We start from the raw sequence: 21,801 nt of genomic DNA, 5'->3' as shown, positions 1-21,801 counted from the left end.
CTTTTCAGTAAAATATAGTCAAATGGAAACTTCTCACCAGATTTCTTATTTGGATGAATAAAACAAAATAGTTACTTGACTATCATATGATATAATATACTGCGGAGTTCAGTGGAAAACTGTTTTAAAAGGAAGATGCACCCATGTAGGAATTCACAGTTGCAATGCATTAGGAAAAAGTGCATTATTTTTCAAATGTATTTTGGTGAAGCGAGTCACACAGATTATGTCAAATTTAATTAATGAGGTGACACAAAGGCAAAACTTGGACAAGGTAATTGGGTCAAATGAGAGAGAAACCTGTCGGTGCTCTCGGAGTCCCTGGAAGGAGCGTGGTTCTGGTTTAAGGTATCTGCAGAGCTGTGGTTAAATCTGGGGCTGCTACACAACCTGAGTTGCCGAGGATTTGCCCAATTTACACCTGTTGTCCTGTGTCATTAGGAATAGAGCCCCTTTTTTACTCTCTTAAGTATCCCCGTTTAAATGTTAAATCATACGGTCACCCTGGTTGAATCAACAGTTAAATATGGATAATTTTCTCTCTTCTTTATTTATTTATACCCTATTTTGTTTCCAGGAAAATCATGTGGAAGCTTTATATGTTAAAAATAAAATAAACTAGACTATTCAAATACACCATGTTATATAGTTGATTTAATCCTCCGTCTTATGCAGCCAAGAAAAGATGCCACCTTTACTGTCAGTCCAAGGAGACCGGCGACGTCGCCTACATGAAGCAGCTGGTGCACGACGGGACGCGCTGTTCCTACAAGGACCCCTACAGCATATGTGTGCGAGGAGAGTGTGTGGTGAGCTCCCTGCCGGCTTGTGCAGCTCTGCTTTTACGATCCTCCGGCTGCAGATTTTCAGAATGTTTGAACTATTTCTTCTCTGTGAAGTCTCATTATGATGTAGATGTATGAATAGTTCAGTAGCTAAACCGAATCTGGGAGAAGCTGCACTTAGTAAAATCAAACTGCTCACTGGCCGAATCGAGATGTAAATGCATTTTCCCCGTTTCCAGCCAAATGCTTTTCCCTGAGTCACTTTGATGTCTGTAGGTTGGGAATCCAACTTGGGAACAATGCCTTTGCTTTGAGTATTTTACTAGTAGCCATCTGCTCTTAAAATACCAAGTCATTTTTTTAAAAAAATTCAGTGTTATATGTATTTTGTTTTTTGTTTAGGAGATAATAGAAACGATTCCTTCTCTCACCTTCCAATTGGTTGTAAGTTTAAACACTGAATTTTCACATCAGAACAAAAGTAGCAAGAGTACGAAACTGGTGTTTGCCCCCATTTCATTTTTAAAATTTTTTTCTTTTTTTTTTTTTTAATTCTTACCCGAGGACATTTTTCCATATTTTGTTCAGATAGAGTAGGAGGGAGAGAGAGAGAGAGAAAAACATCGACATGAAAGGGACACATCGAGTGGTTGCCACCCACACGATCCAACCAGGGCCAGGGACAAACTGCAACCGAGGTATGTGCCCTTAGCGGGAACCAAACCCGGGTCTCTCTGGACTGTAGGCCGACGCTCTAACCGCTGAGCCAAACCAACCAGGGCAAAATATTTTTTCTTCGTTGATTTGAGAGAGAGAGGAAGGGAGAGGGCGAGAGATAGAAATCTCTATGAGAGAGAACATCAATTGACTGCCTCCTGTATGCCCTTCTACTGGGGATCAGGCCACAATCTGGGCATGTGCCTTTACTGGGAATTGAACCAGCAACTCCCAGTTGGTGCGTGGGTCAACCCTCAACCACTGAGCCAGGCTCATCTCTTTTTTCAATGCAGTTTATTTTCTTATTCATGTTCACATATCATGTTAAATTGATACAAAATTATCCTTATTAACTGAACACATTGCTCCTGTTTGATTTCTTTTCACTTCAGAACAGCTAGTGTTACATTAACAAATCTTACGTACATGCATGCCTCCGAGTTGATCTGAATTTTCCCTGAAAGTACAGTCTGTATTGTTCATCTTTTACTTCCCACAGTGTCTCCTGCTTTGATCAATGTGTGCTCACTATTTCCTCTGCCCACTTTCATCTCAAACTTACCAGCGCAGTGGATATTACGTAGCGTTACCCACACCGAGGTACATCAAGGAGCTGTCCTAGCTTAGAAAACCTTCGGTAGTTCCCCGTTAATGTGAATGTAAACTCTTCCGGATACTTGAGGCCTTGCACAGCCCATGCTCTGCAAATCTTCCGCTCTTCTTCCCCTGCCACACTGCACCAACTTTCCACTGGGTTACAGATGCTTAAATAGTGTGCTCTGAACCCACTTCCCAGGAAGGCAAAACTTCCATGGCTCTGTTTGAACCCCTGTGCATTGCTGAATTGCATTTCCACACACTCAATTCCTCCAGGGACCTGTGAATGTCTCTACCACTTCGGTGGAGTTTTGTCTTAGCCAATTTGCAAAGCTTGTACCCATATACAACTTACTATTTTATTCATCTTTATAAATGTGAAAGCAACCAGGGAAAAGCACCAGCTTTTTTGTCTCCTCAGCATCTACTACAACATCTGTGCTTAATAAATGTTTGATGATGATGACTGCATACGATGGCCATTAGACTGGGGGAAGTTTATCCTGGAGTACAATCTGACCTAGAATACAAGTCATTTGATTACACAGTAGTCCTTTAAAAGATTGAGGTATTTAAATCAGGGCTGGAAGAAAGTTGGTGCAAACAGCCAGGCTCTGGGCTCCTGCTTAAACAAGGTCATCATCATTCTCTAGGATGCTGACCTTGACGTGACACATTAAAATTAGCCACGTTTCACATCTTCTCTCCCCAGAAAGTGGGCTGTGATAAAGAAATCGGTTCCAACAAGGTTGAGGATAAGTGTGGTGTCTGTGGAGGAGATAACTCCCATTGTCGAACTGTGAAGGGGACATTTACCAGAACTCCCAGGAAGCTTGGTAAGATGAATTTAGTATCCTTCTCCATGATTTATATTTTTTGAGACTTCTTTTAGGAATGCAGTGTTTTCTCTGTAAACATAATAAAATATTAGCTGCTGATTTATTTTTATTCGGATGACCTTTTAAGGAACTATTAAAAAAAAACAACTTTGAATTCATGCTCCATAGCATTCATGATAAAAATTATCTACTAAATTTTGATAAGGAATGAATAAAAATCAATATCAGTTATGGTACTTAGCTAAAATCTGTTTTGTTTTATTTTGCTTTTAACAGAATGCATTAGACCTAGTTATTAAAATTGATGATGATTGCTTTAAATTTTCTGTTGCACATAAATTGTTGATCAGAAGTTTTTAAAAAAATCACTAAACTTTAGATACAATTAAAAATATTACACTAGTTTTGCTTCTTTTATTTTAAAAGTGAACAGGGTTATAAATATAAAATCTAGGGTCCATATTTCACATATTTAAAAAAATTTATATTAAAATTGAGATAACAAACAAAAATAATCTAAGGTATAAACTGCTTATGTTTGTGAACTTTTGTGCTTGTTATACAATCAATAACCTGGACTTAGGCATATGTAAATGTCAACAAATGGAACAAAAAAAATCACAAATAATATTTTAAAAATAGTAGTAGTTTCATACTTATTCATTGGAATTTTCATTAAAATTTATATGCAAACATTACTGTTTTTAGTTTATAACAAATATTTAGTTATTCAATAAGCATTTATTGGGCAAATGATTCTGAGAGTTCAGCATTTAAAAATAAATGGTGTGGCTCAGTGGTTGGGCATTGACCAAGAGATGGCCAGTCTGATCCCCAGTCAGGGCACATGCCCTGGTGTGGGCCTGATCCCCTGTGGGGGGCATGCGCAAGGCAGCCAGTTGATGTTCTCTCTTATTGATGTCTCTCTGTCTCTTCATCTCCCTTCTTTTCTCTCCAAAATCAATAAAAATAATTATTTAAAAAATAAATAAATTTGACATGGTGCTTCCCTTGAGAAGCTTCTCTTCCGTCATCCAAAGCACTGTCAGTATGCAGTTGTCTCTCATAGAACAATAGAAAGCAAAACAACACTGATCTGGTTTCCTTTGAGCACATTGTTGTGGCAGTCATTTTCCTTTTCAGAAGAGAAGAAAGTATAAAAAAGTTGTTCTTCATCCAAATGGATAATTCTCTGGGTTCTTATTCTCATTATACCTCAGATACCCAGCTCAAGCCAATTCCACATATCCCTGCTTTGCTCTTTGAGATATATATATTTTTTCAGTCCTCATCCAAGGACATTTTTCTGTTTATCTTCAGAAAGAGTGGGAGGGAGGGAGAGAGAGAGAAACATCAGTGTGAGGGGAACACATCGACTGACTGCCTCCCGCACGACCCCAACCAGGGCCAGGGACAAACTGCAACTGAGGCATGTGCCCTTGACCGGAATCGAACCCACGAACTGGCAGGGCTGCTCTTTGATATATTTAGGGTAGCAGAGCTGGGTGACTATTCTAATGTGCTTTTCTCAGGCATTCCTTACTGTAGTTACTGATGTCTGTTATTCCTGTGTGATAATTTACTATGTTTTGTATTTTAAACATTGTTAAAAAGCAATTATTGCCTTCCAGCTGATTATATTATTTTAATAAACAAACAGAATTAGAATGTTTTTATATATATTATACATGAATAGTGATCTGGCGGAGTAAAATGTAATTTTCTCCAACTTATGAAGTGATTTACTATGCTTTACTGCAGTTATATATTATTATTTTAGATGTAAAATAATTCATTTTCTTTTCTTTCCAGAGTGAATTAATGTAATGAAAAAAGTATCTGCCATACTTATTTAGTCTATGTATTGTGTGTAATATGAAGTAGTGATACTTTTTTTCAGACTCCTCAAAAATTATACTACACCTACGAATTCAGGTCAGAAGAACAGAAGAAAGCTTTCATCAGTCACACTGTTCAAACTGTTCAAAGATGATCTAACATCCATTTCTTTGCACTGAGGCCATTATAGTCATTCAATAGACTAATGAACCTTTTCCCACAGGGAAACATTTAAGCAAGAGGTGCCATAAAGAATTCAAGTTGCTGGAAAATGAAATCTGCAAGTATTCAACTTCAAATCACCTATATCATTTCTCATTCATGTCTAGTCTTACTTTCATTGACTATTAACAGTTCATTGGCATTAGCTAACTATTATAAATGCATTTTGACGTCAACATATAAAATTACATAACATATTTTAACTTACCTAATAATATATATATATAGCTTATATAGTCAATGAAACAGCAAGACTTTGATAAACATGAAACCTCCACTAATTAAAGACATTCTATTTAAGGGAAGATGAGAGGCGCCTTCACTTTGCCCAAAGGAGCTCGTAATGTTTCTCTTGCTGAAACAAGGGAAGCTAAAAATGTACTGGGTAAGTTGTAGCAAACTGCAGGAAGACGGGCATCCATAAATGGCATCAAGCTGTTTTGCTCTTCTTGACATCTGAAGCATGTTACTCTACTCGTAGCCATTGCACACTCAGGCAAACATGGTACTTTTCATGTGCAGGACTTCCCCCTGGCTCAGGTGCCAAACACCCTGACCCCCAAATTACTACCCATTAGTTAAGCCTCTAATGAATATTGTGAAAAAGTTGAGTAAATCTGCCCACAGATAGATATTAATTGTCCATATGCAAGTGACAAACATGTTTCTTTCTGATTCCATCAGCAGTTGTGTATTTATAACTGAATTTCTGTCAGTACTCAGCCTGTAGGGTATGGATGTTTCGTACTATAAGGTATCAGTTGATAATTTGCAGTTGATATTTGGTTGGCACCTTTGTCAGTTGATAAATGTGCCAACCAAATAGTTTGGTCAAATTTACAACAAATATTTTTAAAACACTCGCATTATAAAACTTGTTTAAAGCTTAAAATTAGTTGCTGATCACAAGACAAATGCTCACTAATTTTTCTTTTGTAATTTCTTTAGAATAAGGCAGGCTTTCAAATAGGAAGATATTTTATTCATTAGAAGTTTAATGATCTGTACTCGCCACTTAGGCTTTTCAAATAACATAGAGGCTGATAAAAATGTTCAGAAGTTCAACCAAGTACTCTAAAAATTGGCCCCACTTCAAAAGAGTGGTCTACAAACTAAAATCACATAGGACACAGGAAAGTATAGAATTTGCCTGAATTGTTGTTGACCCAGTTCACAGGTCAACACAAAATAAATGGCTAATAGGTTGAAAACAAGATCAACTCTTTTCTTCCTCTTTAATTACAAAAAAAAAAAAGCAAAAAACAAAGGTTTCCTCTAATCTCATGCCAGATGTCACACAAGCTACCAGTGCTTTGAAGTTAATTTCTGAAACTGCTTCTTTCAGTTTATGTATGCCCTCTTCTGAGAGCAGGACAGTGAGAACGTAATGCTCAGCTAACCATGGTTGTTGCTTTTGTTTTCTCCTTTGCTTCCTACAATATTTACTACACATGCAAAGGGTACCTTAAGATGTTTGATATACCCCCTGGTGCTAGACATGTGTTAATCCAAGAAGACGAGGCTTCTCCTCATATTCTTGGTAAGTGTTTCTGTCCACTGGCTTTGCTTTACCATGCACTTAAACATGGAAATGTCAAAGAAATCATATATACACACACACACATACATACACACACCTATATACCTATATACCTATATATATAGGTAGATATAGATATGTCTGTAGATGTGTGTGTATATATAGATGTATATATGTATACATAGATATACAGGATTCAATGTATATATAAATAAATGCATTATGTGATTTTGTTGGTCATTTTTCCCAACTACTCTTCCTTTAAAACAAGAAATATTTAAAAATAGAGTTTCCTTTTTGTTGAAGCCTCGATTGGTCTACTATTACATGAAGAAAAAAAATCATTAGGCAAATGTGTACATGTGCATTTTTAATCTGCATTAGGGAGTAAAGAGAAAAAATAAATATGCTAAAATGCACTAAATTAAGGAATAATATCAGAAAAATTTGCCATATTTACTTTGACAAATTAGTTCTGATATTTTGGTGGATGCTGTACTGTCTGCCTCTCCTTACTTTTGTTGCATTTTAAGTTCTTTGACTGAAAAGCAACCACATGAATTTTACTAGTCTAATGGCAGTTTTCCTCATATCTGTCATGTGTCCAGTGTCTGGCTGGTACATGCAGATCCATTTGCATGGCTGTTTATAATTTCCAAAGGATTATTTTGACTAACTTGAAACAGATACACAGTAAATAAATAAGCTATTATGAGCTGAACTGACATACATGATTTGTATTGATTATTATGGAAGTATCCATTATTCTCAAAATAGTCCCATCTGAGGAAATGTGTAAGATGAAGTGACTTTGAAACTCTGAACCTCTCTGGCAATGTTTTCAAATGGGAACATTTCCCAATTTTTATCTTCTGTGTAACCTTCTTGTTATGTTTTGACTAGTGAGGAGTCCTTCTTGAGGATTTTAAATACCTACTGAATGAAATGGGACTCATATCAGAACTAACACTCATTTTGATTTGTTTGATGCTAATAAACACAGTCTTTGACTTATAGAAGGGGATAGATCGACTTAATAGGGGCTATCAAAGCTGTAATGTGATAAAATAAAATGTCTGCTGGTTACTCATTGTCCTTCCTTTAGCTATTAAGAACCAGGCTACAGGCCACTATATTTTAAATGGCAAAGGGGAGGAAGCCAAGTCACGGACCTTCATAGACCTTGGTGTGGAATGGGATTATAACATTGAAGATGACATTGAAACTCTTCATACTGATGGACCTCTGCACGACCCTGTCATTGTTTTGGTATGTGGCATGATAGGCTCACTGTGTAGTTGGTTTTGTTATAATTTTGATATTAATTTACCTGAAAACACTTTTACCTTGAACATTAACTGTTTAGTTTCTTGTTGTTTTGCTTTGTTTTTTTTATAATGCCTTTTATCTGCTCCTCTCTGTGCAACTTTGCCATATATTTATTATATAGACAGTATAAATCCAATAACACAGTATTACAATTTTAACTCTAGTAATTAGTTATCTGTTAAAGAAAAGAAAAGAAAATATTTTACCTACTTATTTACCATTTCCACTGCTCTTCATTTTGTTTTCTTGTAAATCTGACTTTCCACCTGGTATCATTTACTTTCAATATAAAGAATTTCCCTTAGCATTTCTTGTGGTGTGGGTATGTGTGCTAACAAAGAATTCTCTCAACCTTCTATTATCTAAAGACATCTTTATTTCACCCTAGTTCTTAAAGGTTACAATGACCAGATAGAAACTTTTTGGTTGCTCGTTTGTTTTTCTCTTTCAGCACTTTGAAGATGTGTTTACGTGGCTGCAGGGAGTTAGAGGAATTTCAGGGCTGATCAAGGATGACCGTGAGGTGGCAGTAGCACGCACAAGCGTTATTGCTGACACCTTAGCAGGTTTGCATGTAGGGCCACCGTCCAGGAGAGAAGGGAAAGGGATCTCCTATGAGAGAAGAGACTGGAGAGGGGCTTTGTGTCTGGTGGCGTCACTCAGCAGCTCAGCAGGGAGTCTCTGGGTCTGGGAGTAAGAAGGGCAGCAGCAGCGGCAGCTTGGGGTCCTGATAGCCACAGCCTCGCTCATGGTTAGCAGATGTTGGATGCAGTTTCATAGGGGTCTGCAAAGTAAGCGGCCTCTAAGTGGCTAAAAACATGCTTGTTTGGGCTACCTTTAAAACAATTGTTTATAAAATTTTAAGTTTGGTGCTAGCAGGATTCTAAGCTAAAGGGGCACAGCCTGTAGGGAAGAAATAAACAAGCTCAGCGCCAATATACAGGAGCTGTCTTTGATTCATCATGTAACCTCTGTCTCCTAGAATCCATCACTTGTGATGAGAACTCAGCCTCATTTACATTGCTGCTGAGTGTGTCAAGTATACACTTCCTCAGGCTGCTTTTTAAGATGTTTTTCCTTTATCGTTTTGCTTTATTTATTTAGCAGTTTGTTTATGTTTAGTTTGTGGTGTTCTTTGTGTGTATAGGTCTTGGGGTTCACCAAGAATCTTGGATCTCTAAATTGAAGTTGTTGTTTTTTTACCAGATTTGGGTGAATTTTCCATTATGTGTTCAAGTTTGTTTGTTTTCCCCCCACTCATTTCTCTACTCCTAGAGAAACTGGTTTGTTAAACCAGTTGAAATTGTTCCAGAGGTTTCTTGGGCTTTGTTCATCCTTCTCCAATCTTTTTTACTCTGTTCTTCAGATTGGAGAATTTCTGCTGAGCTGTGATCAAGCTCAGTGGCTGTCTTATGTGGTCTACAATCTGTTATCGAACATCCAGTACATTTTCATGTCAGGCGGTGGGTATACTTTTCTTTGCCGTTTTTTCAAAATCATTTCCATTTCTCTGCCAAGCTTACTGTATATTTCCACTCATTTTATCTGACTTTTCCTTCAAGTCCTGCATCCTCATGTTGTTTGCTTCTATGGACTGATTCTTTTTAAATGAGTCATTTTCCTGCTGCTTACAATCGTTTTTATTGTACACTGGACATTATAGACGACAGATTGTAGGGCCTTTGACTTATATTGCCTTCCTTACAGGCTGCCGGGTTTCATCCTGGCTGGCAGTTATTGTCAGTTCCTTCTGATCCTAGGGGCCTGGTTTATTCTTCACTAGGGCTGAACTATTTCATGTTGTCCTTATTCTTATGACTTGGCCTTTTTGGTGCATTAACTGGACGTCTAGGGTGTTAATGAGGCTTCCTGACCCTGGCTGGATGGGAATTTCCAGGTCTCTCAGCCCAGATCTCAAGCATCTCTGTCCTGCTCCCAGGGGCTCATTGCAAGACGCTGTGGTGTCTTAGCCCCAGGCATGCACAGACTGGCCCTCAGTCTGAGACTCTTGCAGCCTCTGGGCCACCCCTCCAGGCAGCCCCCTCTTCTTGAGTGTCCTGCCCTGTGAGTCCCAGACTCTGCCCTCTATCCCCTCAGCTCAGTGAGAATGCTGTCTTGGCGGGAGCTCGGCTCCCTGTGCCAGGGTCCAGACCTGGCTCTGTCAGGAAGCCAGGCCTGGGCATTTCCTCTTCTCACAGGGATCATCGTCTTTGCTATGCTACTGTTCACTGCTCCCCACCCCCCAAAAGTTTCCTCATATAATTCTCTCCAGTTTTATTGCTTTTAATGTCAGAAAGACACCTCTGTTACTCCCTCATGGATATGAAAGCAGAAGACATTTACTTGATTGGAAAAATAGTATTGCATACTGTGTACAAATATTTATTAGACTCTATAAAAATATTGTACTAATCTAAAACCAGATTTTCCCATTCAATTCCAAGGGTTTGTTTTCCTTTGAAAGTGATTTCCCTTTGGTAAAGTGTCTGTTCAGATCTTTTGCCTGTTGCTAAAGTAGTTATTTTCTTCTTTTTGTTCAGTCTTAAGAGTTCTTTATATATACTTGATGCAAGTCCTCTGCGAAATATGTGATTTGCCAAGTATTTTCTTCTAGTCTGTGATTGCCTAATCCAAGGTCAAAATACTTTCTCTCTCTTTCTGTAAAAAGTGCTGTAGTTTTACATTTAAGTTTATGAACCTAGGGAACAATGTGGGCTGGAGAGAGGAGAGTTGTAGCTAGTATAGAGGCTGTGGACAAGCAGTCTCCATCATCATGATTAAAGGACTAGAACCCCAGGGGGAGCCCCGAAGCATGGGGTCTAGGCTGTCTGGGGCTGAAGGCATTAGACATATGGCTATAGTGTAAGGGCTGAAGCTTGATTTTTAATGCTGTTTTAAAGACAAAGACTAAGGGGAAGAAAGAGAACAGAATCCAAATAACCACAGCCTTCATTTTAGTGGTTTAGTGTCCCTCTATTTCTTAAACAAAAGCTGTTTGTAAAAGTTTAGTTTAAAATACCATGAATTCTGAGTGGATAAAAAAGCTGTGGCATATTTACACAATGGAATACTACTTGACCATAAAAAAGAAGGGAATCTTACCCTTTGTGACAGCATAGGTGGACCTGGAGAGCATCATGCTGTGTGAAATAAGCCAGTCAGGGAAAGACAAGTAGAGTATGATTTCACTTATATGTGGAATCTAATGACCAAAATGAACTAACAAGCAAGACAGAGACAGACTCTGACATAGAGATAGCAGGCTGACAGCTATCAGGGTGTGGGGGTAGGGATTGAGCTAAAAAAGAGAAAAAACTAAAAAAAATACCAATGAATTGCACATTTCTCCCCTTGTATAGTTGATATAATCCTACAAAAACTACATGGAAGTCAATAAATACGTTAAAAAAAAAAAAAGAATTCTTTGCTCCAAACAAAACTAAAAAGCAAATTTAAAATTAAATATATTTGCAATGCTTATAAAAATTAATATCCTCATTGCATAGATTATTTAGGGAAAAAAATGCATACCAGTTTTACAAGAATAGGAAACACACCCAAGGCAATATGCTCAATTAATATTTGACAAAGGTGGCAAGAGCATACAGTGGAGCAAGGACAGCCTCTTTAATAAATGGTGCTGGGAAAATTGGACAGCTACATGCAGAAAATGAAACTAGATCATCAACTTACACCCTACACAAAAATAAACTCAAAATGGATAAAAGACTTAAATGTGACTCATGAATCCATAAAAATCCTAGAAGAAACTGTAGGCAACAAAATTTCAGACATACACAGCAGAATTTTCACTGATACATCACCTAAGGCAATAGAAACAAAGGAGAAAATGAACACGTGGGACTACATCAAACTGAAAAGCTTCTGCACAGCGAAAGATACAATCATCAAAACAGAAAGGCTACCCACTGTATGAGAGAGCATAATTGCCAATGATATATCAGATAAGGGGTTAATTTCCAATATATATAGAGTGCTCATACAACTCCACAAAAGGAAGACAAAGAACCCAATTAAAAAACGGGCAGAGGAACTAAATAGACACCACTCCAAACAGGACATACAAATGGCTAAGAGACATATGAAGAAATGCTCAACATCACTAATCATCAGACAGATGCAAATTAAAACAACAATGAGGTATCACTCACACCTGTCAGAATGGCCGCCATCAACAAATCATCAAACAACAAGTGTTGGTGAGGGTGTGGAGAAAAGGGGACTCTAGTACACTGCTGGTGGGAATGCAGACTGGTGCCGCCACTATGGAAAACAATATGGTGTTACCTCAAAAAATTAAAAATTGAACTTCCATTTGACCCAGTGATCCCACTGCTAGGAATATACCCTAAGAAGCCTGAAACACCAATCAGAAAGAATATACGTACCCCCATGCTCATAGCAGCACTATTTACATAGCTAAGATCTGGAAACAGCCCAAGTGTCCATCAGTAGATGAATGGATAAAAAAGCAGTGGTACATATACACAATGGAGTACTACGCAGCTGTAAGAAAGAAAGATCTCTTATCCTTTGAGACTACATGGAGGGACCTGGAAAGTATCATCGTAAGTGAAACAAGCCAAACAGAGAAAGACAAGTATCATATGATCTCACTTATTTGTGGAATATAATGAACATAACAGTCTGAGGAATGGGGTAGTCCCAGAGACATGGAAGTGGGGTACAGACTGACAATCCCCAGAAGAGGGGGTGGTGGGGGAGAGATAAATCACAGAACTTATATGCATGTATGCATGAACAATGGACATGGACAACAAAGCTGGGGACAAGGCAGGGAGGGAGGGGGAGGGGGGAATCAGTGGGGAGAAGAGGAGAAACATCTGTAACAAAAATAAATTAATAATAAAAATAAATAAATAAATAAATAATAAAAATAGTAAAAAAAAAAAAAAAAAAAGAATAGGACACACCATGAACGTGCAGTGTACAGCAGACAAAATTCAAGTGGCTAATACACAGGAAAATTGAACTTGACTATTTATCCAGCAAATAGCAACCAAAACAACAAACTTTTGCCCATTTAGTTAATAAGGATGAAAATTATATTATAGGTAGTGCTGAATTGGGGCACTTTCACATGCTGTCTCATTATAGAAGTAATGATTATTCTAACTATTCTGAAGGACCATTCACCAGTCTGTCATAAAAACTATAAAAAGTGTGTGTACCCTTTAGCCCTCTAAGGACAATCATAAATCACCATGAAGATGGGGACAGATTCTGATTAATACAAATATGTATTATAAGTAAATGATTAACTAATGCCTAGGACCTCGAGGATGAAACACTATGCTGACATTTACTGTTTTGGGAGATGTAGGGAATAATTTAGTGAAATAAGTATGTGTGTATGCACACATGCACACACACCATGTGAAAATATTGTGAGGGTATATCACAAAATAAGAAAAGTAACTTTGGTTTTCTCTGGTTTATTAGAATTATGGATGATTTTCTTATATTTTTCTATAATCTGTATTTTCTGAAGGGAACTTTATTATCTTTATCATCATCATAAAACATTTAAAGAATACTTTTTAAATGCACTAAGGAGCTATATAATTTAATAAAATTTACAGTGAATCTTATTGTAAAGTTATTTTTATAATACAAACTCTTATTCCTCAGTATATTAATTTTTGGGGTTTTTTTTTTTCTTTTTTTTTCGGTAGGTGCCCTAGCGGGAACCGAACCCAGGACTCTCTGGTCCACAGGCCGACGCTCCAACCACTGAGCCAAACCGGCCAGGGCGCATTTTTTTTTTTTTTTTTGTATTTTTTATAGTCAAAGTTTTATATTTTGAGTTGTTTTTTTTAAACAGGGTACATTTGTACTTTAGCTGATTGAAACAAAAATGTATTTTAAGAAACAACTTAAAAGTCTTTCAGTTTCAATAAGAGCAATATTCTGAAATATTTTAGACTTTTCATTCATAATTAGAAACTCAGGTGATTGACATGTATCTGTTTCATGTGTGCGTTAGATTATACCTCAGGAGAATGATACCCGCTCTAGCCTGACATATAAGTACATCATCCATGAAGACTCCGCACCTACAATCAACAACAACAACGTCATCCAGGAAGAATTAGACACTTTCGAGTGGGCTTTGAAGAGCTGGTCTCAGTGTTCCAAACCCTGTGGTGGAGGTAACAGCTGAACACATGTATTGCATTACAGAGTAATTCAATTAAGCCATTCATCTTGCTTATGCCTTAAGGATAGTCTGATTGAGTCCATGATCTGAGAATACCACACATAATGAAAACATAAAGAGAACTCACTTTTACTGACATCTCAGCATCTACAAAGGATAAGAATCCATTCATAAGAACAGCAGACCTTCTTAAAATCCTGTGGCCCTTTCCCCCGAGGTTTTCTGTCTCATATCAGGTAGTGGTTCTCTTAATCAGTGGACTCTTCCCCAACCCTCCCAAACCCTGTGTTCCCTGGTGCTCACCTTTTTTCTCCACTTTTACTTTCCATTCCTATGCGTTTCTCTTCTATCAGTGTTAATAATAAAAGAGCCATTAGTTGTACTATGTACCAGATACAGTTTTAAGTGCTTCATATATTGATGCATGAAGACTCACATACCTTTGTGAAGTTGCTACTATTATTATTTCTGTCGTATTAATGGAGAAACTGAAGCACAGGGAAGGTAAGTAACTTGCCAAATGATCAAACCCAGGTCTGGCCTCTTAGTATGTGCTCTTAATACATTATGCTGCCTCTCTGCCCTCCCTGAAGTCAATCCGTCAAGCTGTGCTCAAGGTTTCTCAATTTCTCCCGTCATTCACCCCTCTCATCCTGCACAGCAGCGCTCCAGAATCACCGGCCAGCACAGAATTCTCCCCACAGGCAGGAGAAGGCGAGGGCCTCTCACAGTGATGACACTGAATAACTGACAACAAAAGATTATTAAACAATTTATTTTATCATTTCAAATTTAAAAATGTATTTCTAAAGGGCTTTTTTGGGGGGCGGAATAGATATAAAGTGTTTTATTTAATTATGTAAAATGACACTTGACTCGTTACAAGATGTTTTTTAACTTGGATCCTCCTTCCTGCTGCACCCTCAGCACTGACTTGGTCACAGGATTTGTCATATACACCTTTTTAATATGTACCGCATCTGTCCTTTCCTCACTGGGCTTCCTTCACCATTTTGGAAAGGAAGATTATTGCAAAAGTTTCTTGTCAACTAACTTTTGACTTTCTTTTCTTCCTTTATTTCCAGGGTACTCTTCCATGAATGAATGAATGAATGAATTAGAATTATATTATTTCCTTGATTCATATCTTTTAGTCTCCTAATGTGTTTCCATGACATAACTTAAGTAGTATCCTTGCCAAAAGTGAATAACCTGAATCTAACCATTAGGAGACTATTAAATAAATCCAAATTTTATAAAATGACTGGCCTGCACATCTCAAATATTTAAAGTTAAAAAGAGTCTCAAAACCTGTTCCTGATTAATTCCATGACAACTATCTTGACTGGAAAAACATTGTTACATAGAATATTATAGGAAGAATAGAAAATTTTTGAACAGGGTCAATATATTATATAATAGTATTATATTGGCATTAAACATCCCGATCTTAAGATTTATAGTGTGGTTCTGTAAGAAAAGGTTCTTACTCTCAAGTGGTTCAACAAAATTTTACATATATATTATATAGTAATTTTATATTATAATATAATTATAATTAATATATTATATGTATATATCTCAAATATGGTGACATCATAACACAAGGCTAATCTAGATGCAAGGTATACATACAAATGTTTGTTGTGCTTTCTTTACAACTTTCTTTAGGTTTAAAATTTTCAAAATAAATTATTATTTACAAACGTGAAAGCTGTTGGTTGAGGAGACTTTTAATAACTCCCTGCAACCTTCAGAATAAAGTCCAAACATTTGTCTGGCATGAAAAGATTTTACATTGGATCCTTTCCTATCTCCTACCTGCTTCCCATGTGAAACTTCAGCCATTCAAAAAGACATGCAGTTTTCTATATGTTATTTCCTTTGCTTGGAGTATTATTCTACTTTATTCCCTTTGCGAAGTACTATTTGAACCTCAAGATTCTGCTCAAGGAAGTGCTGATCTTGTAAGCGTTCCCTCCCCTCTCCAGCTCAGTTCCTTTCCTCTCTGTGTGCCTTTGGTGCCCCCTACAGCAAATTGTGTGCATCGCTCTATAAAAGCCTAGGTCACAGTATTGTCACACTGGTTTTCAAATTTGTCCCTGATGATAGATTCTGTACATTTCAGGGTCCAGTTTATTAGCAGGTGTGCAGTTATGGTTAAATAATTTGTAATATTTATGAAATGTAGGCTCTGAAAAGATAAGTTCTGTTTATTTAATTTACTTCGGCACTGTCAGTGCCTAGAATAGTGCCAGGCTTATTGTATGCACTCAGTAAATATTTGATGAATGAATGACCAAATATATAGCAGAATGATTAAGGGATTAAATCCAAAGAAATTTATTTCCTTTCCTAGGTTTCCAATATACTAAATACGGATGCCGTAGGAAAAGCGATAATAAAATGGTGCATCGCAGCTTCTGTGAAGTCAACAAAAAGCCAAAACCTATTAGAAGAATGTGCAATATTCAAGAGTGTACACATCCACTGTAAGCATTCATTTTAACTATCACACCCCAAGGGCAAAATAATAAGGATTTAAATGTCTTTAGTCCTTTTTACTTTGAATTTCAGTCAAAGCTAATACATGTACCTGGTTTATATAGTCAAATCAATTCACAGGAATTATATAAAGCTGTGGTTCCCTGCCCTCTACCACATTCCTGCTCCTCAAAAACATCTTTTGGTATTTGGTACTGTTTCCATCTCTCTAAGTAAGAAAGATGTTTTTGCTTTTACTGCTTGACTTGGGGGCGGGGGGGGGAGACTAGCATTATGTATATGGAATTTCCAGGGTGGAAAGGGAAGGATTTAGCCCTCTTTTACAGTCCTCCAAAGGCATACCCACAGCCTACACTTCTCCCTTCCCCAGTACTTCCAATGTTGGTATAGCCTATCTTTTACTAATATTAATATCCAGAGTTTATATTCAATATGCATCTTTCTTACCAGTTGAGTCACTTAGCATGCTCTTATTTCATTTCTTGTAAAACTTTGTTTCCTTTAGAGTTAATGAATGTCTTGATTTATATATATATTTTTTACTACTTTTCACTAGTTTGTCCCCAAACTCTCTTCCATGAGTATCAATCCTCTCTAAATACTAAACACTCAAGTATCCTGTCACTTGCATCTTTTTAGAGGCATCTCTCAGAGAGTTCTCTGTGCTCCAGCTCTGCCCTGGACCCAACAGAGCTTTCATCCTGGGGTCTGTTTTTACCATCTTCCTAGCCAGTCCTACTGCCTCTTGCTGGCTTTGGTGCCCCTGTTTCCTGCATTCCTGTCGTCTTTCTCTAGGTGTATTCATTTGTTCTGGTGGATCGTATCTTCCCATAGCTTCATGGAAACAGTACATAAAAATTTAAAAAAATTTATGTAAGAATTAAATTCTTGTACACCCATAAGAATATAAGAAGTTAAAGCATAAGGGTATATAAGAAGTCTTTCTTCTACTCTCACTATTGATCATTAGAACACATACTTAATTCCAAACTATAATATATTTCCCTCTGAATTTTGAAAGCATTGTTCCATCACTTTCCAGACTCTAGTGTTGCTGTTGAAAAGTCACTTGTCATTCTGATTCCCAGTTCTTTCTATGTGACCTGTTATTATCCTAAATTTATGGGATCTTCTTTTTGTTCCCAGCATCCTGAAAATTTCAGTGATGAAATTTCACAGCAGCCTTGGTACTTATCTTTTCTCATCCATCGTGCTGTGTACTTGTACACTTTTTAAAACATGAAACCAATATTTTTCATCTCTGTGATCTTTGAAAATTGTCTTGTGTGTGGGGGTTTTTTTCTTTTCAATGTTTTTTCTTTCTGGGATATTTGTAGTTAGGCTTCTTAGACAGATCTAATTTTCTTTTCTCTCCTGTTGTTTATTGTTCCACTTGCTAATTTTTTTTCATTTTTGCTGTTATGTTAATAATCAAGAGAGCTTTAATATCTAAAAACTGTTTTGTTACCCAAATTTTCTTTCTTCAAGGCATTTGATTCATATTTCACAGATGTAATATATTCTTTTATCTCTTTTAAAATATTCAACATTTTCACTTTCATGCATTCTGTCTTCTGAGTTGTTTTCTTCTGTTTCCTTTCCCCGCCTTCATCTTTTGTGCTAGAGGATTTCTGTGTCCGATCATTGTTGACTGTTCACACATATCTAAGAATGCAGTAGTAAACAGGCTGATTTGAAGCTTGATTTTTGGTTAAGACTTGTTTGCTTGTGGGTTTCACTGTAGGATGAGCTGGCCTGTTTCACGAAAGACGCTAAATCATTTGTATATTTAGAGCTTTTCTAATAAAATGATTATTCAATTCCATAGAATAGAATCAAGCTTCTGCCTAGGGGCGATAAGCCTATTTAATAGGTGTTCTGGAAGTTGTACATGTATAGGCAGCTAGGGTCATCTCACCATTATATATGCTTAATCTGTCAGAACCCACTGTTTTCACTGTGATTTCTTTCTCTGTTGTCTCTTGATTATATCTGTTGTTCACAAGTTAAAAATTGGATTCACCTTCTACAGAGGACAAAGCTCAAGTGTTCTGCTGGGCTAGAGGAGGGGCAATCACCCTGCGGGGTCAAGGATTAGGGGGCCTGACTGCTCCAGGTCGAGTTTCCGTCATTGCCCGTTTTCTCCGCCATCGCCGTGCTTTCCCAGCCTACACGTTCACCCGAGGCTGTGAGTGCTCCAAACGTCTGCACTTCTGCGTCGTCAGTTTGCTTATCAGCTCCTCCTGCTCATTACACTTCATCCTTCTCATGTCTACTGAATTCGTAGCCATATGGCCAGCCTCTTTCCAAGTTCCCAAATTATCTTGTAGTGGCTTCTTTTCAAATTGTTTTTCTTTTGGCCTTTGTGGGTTTATGCTATTTTTCTCCTTTGTTGTCATTCTAAGAATTTCAAGGTGAAATAAGGTAAGTGTAATTGTCTATGACCACAAAGTGTGTTTCTTATGTAATTTCTGTCTTCAAATGGGAGTTATTTCCAAGGCCTTCAAAACTGAATACAATTATAGTTGCCAGAATACATTGCACTGTGTGTTTGACAACTAGCGTAGCCTTAAACAGTTAATAACAAGGACTGCTAAAGTTTTATCATGGTTGTATTTTGGTGCCCTATATATGTGGGGAAAAAATAGCAGAGGAAGAGTAACTTTAGAGAAAGGCTAAATAGTATGCTTCAGTTACATTCTGACAGATTGACTAAACAAATGGATTTGATGGTGACAGCCCTTTGGGACCTGGTAACACATGTCCTAGAGAACTGCCTATAACATTGTACACACAGCTGATTTGGAGAGTGCTGGAGGCATTGACACTAGAATTTGGAAAGTTCCCATGTGAAATCTTTTTGAAAATATATTTTGGGAAGTATTTCTTTCAGGTGCATTCAAGCCGGGGATGCACACTACTTTTACCTTTTTGTCAGACCCAGTAAAGACCCACATGAAGAAGTGCATTTTTCAAACAGGATAGATATGTCAGGTAGTCTTCATGGCAACAACTGTGGAAATGAAAGTCACCTCCGTAAATTAAAACATGAGCAAATTCATGATGTCATGAGAAAGCAGCAGCCAAATAGATGTGTTAGCAAGCACCAGATGGATTCTTTGGTTTTTAATTTCCTTACTGATCTTTAACACCTTTGGCAATATGGCAGAGAGTGAGCTGGTATGATTTTGTAAACTGCCATCATGTCTGAACCTAACTGGGTGTCCTTAAGACGAGTTTCAGAAACCTTCCGTTGGTCATCCTTGAGGAAAGGAGAAGGTTTCAGAGTCAACGAGAGGCAGGAAAATACTAAGCCAGTAAAAATAGGAGTTTTGCACCGATTAATTTTAGAAAGTTCGAAGGCTTTTTAATTGTTGGATGCATCCGACTTTCTGAAAGTGCTTCTTGTACTACCGGGTGCCCCACTGGTTTGCATGTCGCTCAGCAGACAACCCTAGGCAGTGCAGAAAGGTGCGCATTCTACACCCCAGCGACAGTGTTCTCTCTTCCCCACACCCGCAGCTGGATGGCGGAAGAGTGGGAGCATTGCACCAAAACCTGCGGGAGCTCCGGCTACCAGCTGCGCACCGTGCGCTGCCTGCAGCCCCTCCACGACGGCACCAACCGCTCTGTGCACAGCAAGTACTGCGTGGGTGACCGGCCGGAGAACCGCCGGCCTTGCAACAGAGTGCCCTGCCCCGCGCAGTGGAAAACCGGGCCCTGGAGTGAGGTGGGTGTGTGAATTCTGCACGCACCTGTGTGTAAGCATATGGTGCCTATTTCCATTGGGTTTTAAGGGCAGCAGGCTTTGTGTGAAGTGAGAAACTCCCATATTCTGCAATCATGGAGCACCTGCAGGTGTTAGGCAAAATTAATATTTTAAAAGTGTTTGCATTTAAGACAAGTTGGTAGAGGCAAACCGTGTCTGGGTATTTTATGACATAGAAGAGTCTAAAGGTGATGGATCGTCTGCTTAATATCATTGTTGACTTCACTGCTCCTGCGGGGTATATTCCAAACCCAACACCCAGTGCCGGGCCCTGTCCCGTTTGACACCACGCCAACTCTTCTTCTTTTAATTGACATAACATTATCTCAGTTTCAGGTGTACAATGTAATGAGTCAATATTTGTGTATATTGCAAAATGATCACCACAAGAAGTCCTATAGTGATTCTTCGTCTTTCTTTATTCCAACTCTTTGACCCAGTGTGAGTGAAATCTGTCTATTTCAAAAAGACTGAGCTGGTGAGAGCCTCCTACCTTTTGGTAGCTTGGCCCTTCCCTCTCCTCCTGTTTAACCATCTCCCTCTCCTCTACCAAGGCTCATCTCCACTGCCCCAAACACCAGCTTCTGGGTGCCCTTCCCAAAGCCCTTGCTCCGCACCTGAAGGCGTGCCGCTCACACAGAGCGCTGTAACTCCTGTGCTTTGCCACTTCTCAGGAACTGTACTTAGCTTCCCGGATGCCACGCCAGGGCCTGGGCAAACGATGTTTGTGTGGTGACTGGGTGACCCCATGTTGGGGTGCCTGAGTTAATCCCATGTCGTTGGTACTTGTAAAAATCATAATGAGGAGACATGGGGTCATAGGAGAGGAGCATCACGAGCAGGTAGAGAATGGACGGGCAAGTGAAGGTCACCCCAACAGACCATAAAGATGACTCATGTTCTTTTCCCCTGGGAGTCCTGGAACGAGGGCCCTCCTCTGCAGCTCCTATCTAGAACAGTAGCATAGAGGTTTCTGAGCATAGTTTTAGAGCAGTTAGCCCCTTCCTTAAAGAAAGGAATTTATGCAAATAGTGTAATACTGTAGTGGTTCCAAAGGGGTTGAATGAACCAAGGTAGCATGTCAGTAGATCCTGCCATCTGTAAGGAAGGTCAGTATGGGATCAGCTCCTGAAAACAGGCACCACTCCTGTTTTAGGAACTATGCAGATGTTACCATTATAATACTATGGCTTCTTTCATGGTGAATGCTTATTACATGTCAGGCATCATTTTTACGTGCCTTGTCTCCTCTGCCTTCATTTAGTTCTGCAACAATCCTATGAGGCAAATATGATTATCCCAGCTTTCAGAGAAAAAGCCACATGCCTAGGCTGCTAAATGATGGAGCCAGAGTATAAATCTGGGATTATCTGATTCCAGCCTCGGTGTAACAGCACCCCACAGGGAAAGAACTCCGGAGCTGTGCTGTGAGCGTGGGGAGAGGAGGAAAGCCGGCC

At 38.4% G+C, this 21,801-nt stretch overlaps 1 protein-coding gene across 2 annotated transcripts in view; it reads left to right on the top strand.

Annotated features, from left to right (window-relative positions):
• ADAMTS3 (ADAM metallopeptidase with thrombospondin type 1 motif 3) overlaps positions 1-21,801 on the top strand; it is a 251,188-nt gene that overhangs the window by 223,528 nt on the left and 5,859 nt on the right. For both annotated transcript variants that reach the window (XM_036279182.1, XM_036279194.1), the window contains exons 14-20: positions 676-809; positions 2,812-2,935; positions 6,459-6,539; positions 7,645-7,808; positions 13,897-14,062; positions 16,430-16,562; positions 20,098-20,305. In XM_036279182.1, the coding sequence (XP_036135075.1) occupies positions 676-809; positions 2,812-2,935; positions 6,459-6,539; positions 7,645-7,808; positions 13,897-14,062; positions 16,430-16,562; positions 20,098-20,305 (1,010 nt within the window). The remainder of the gene's footprint in view (positions 1-675; positions 810-2,811; positions 2,936-6,458; positions 6,540-7,644; positions 7,809-13,896; positions 14,063-16,429; positions 16,563-20,097; positions 20,306-21,801) is intronic.

Source organism: Molossus molossus, unplaced genomic scaffold (genome assembly GCF_014108415.1).
Source record: "Molossus molossus isolate mMolMol1 unplaced genomic scaffold, mMolMol1.p scaffold_m16_p_1, whole genome shotgun sequence".
NCBI classification, from domain to species: domain Eukaryota; kingdom Metazoa; phylum Chordata; class Mammalia; order Chiroptera; family Molossidae; genus Molossus; species Molossus molossus.
The sequence above is the reverse complement of the archived record's forward strand: the minus strand, read 5'-3'. Positions and strand labels throughout refer to the sequence as shown.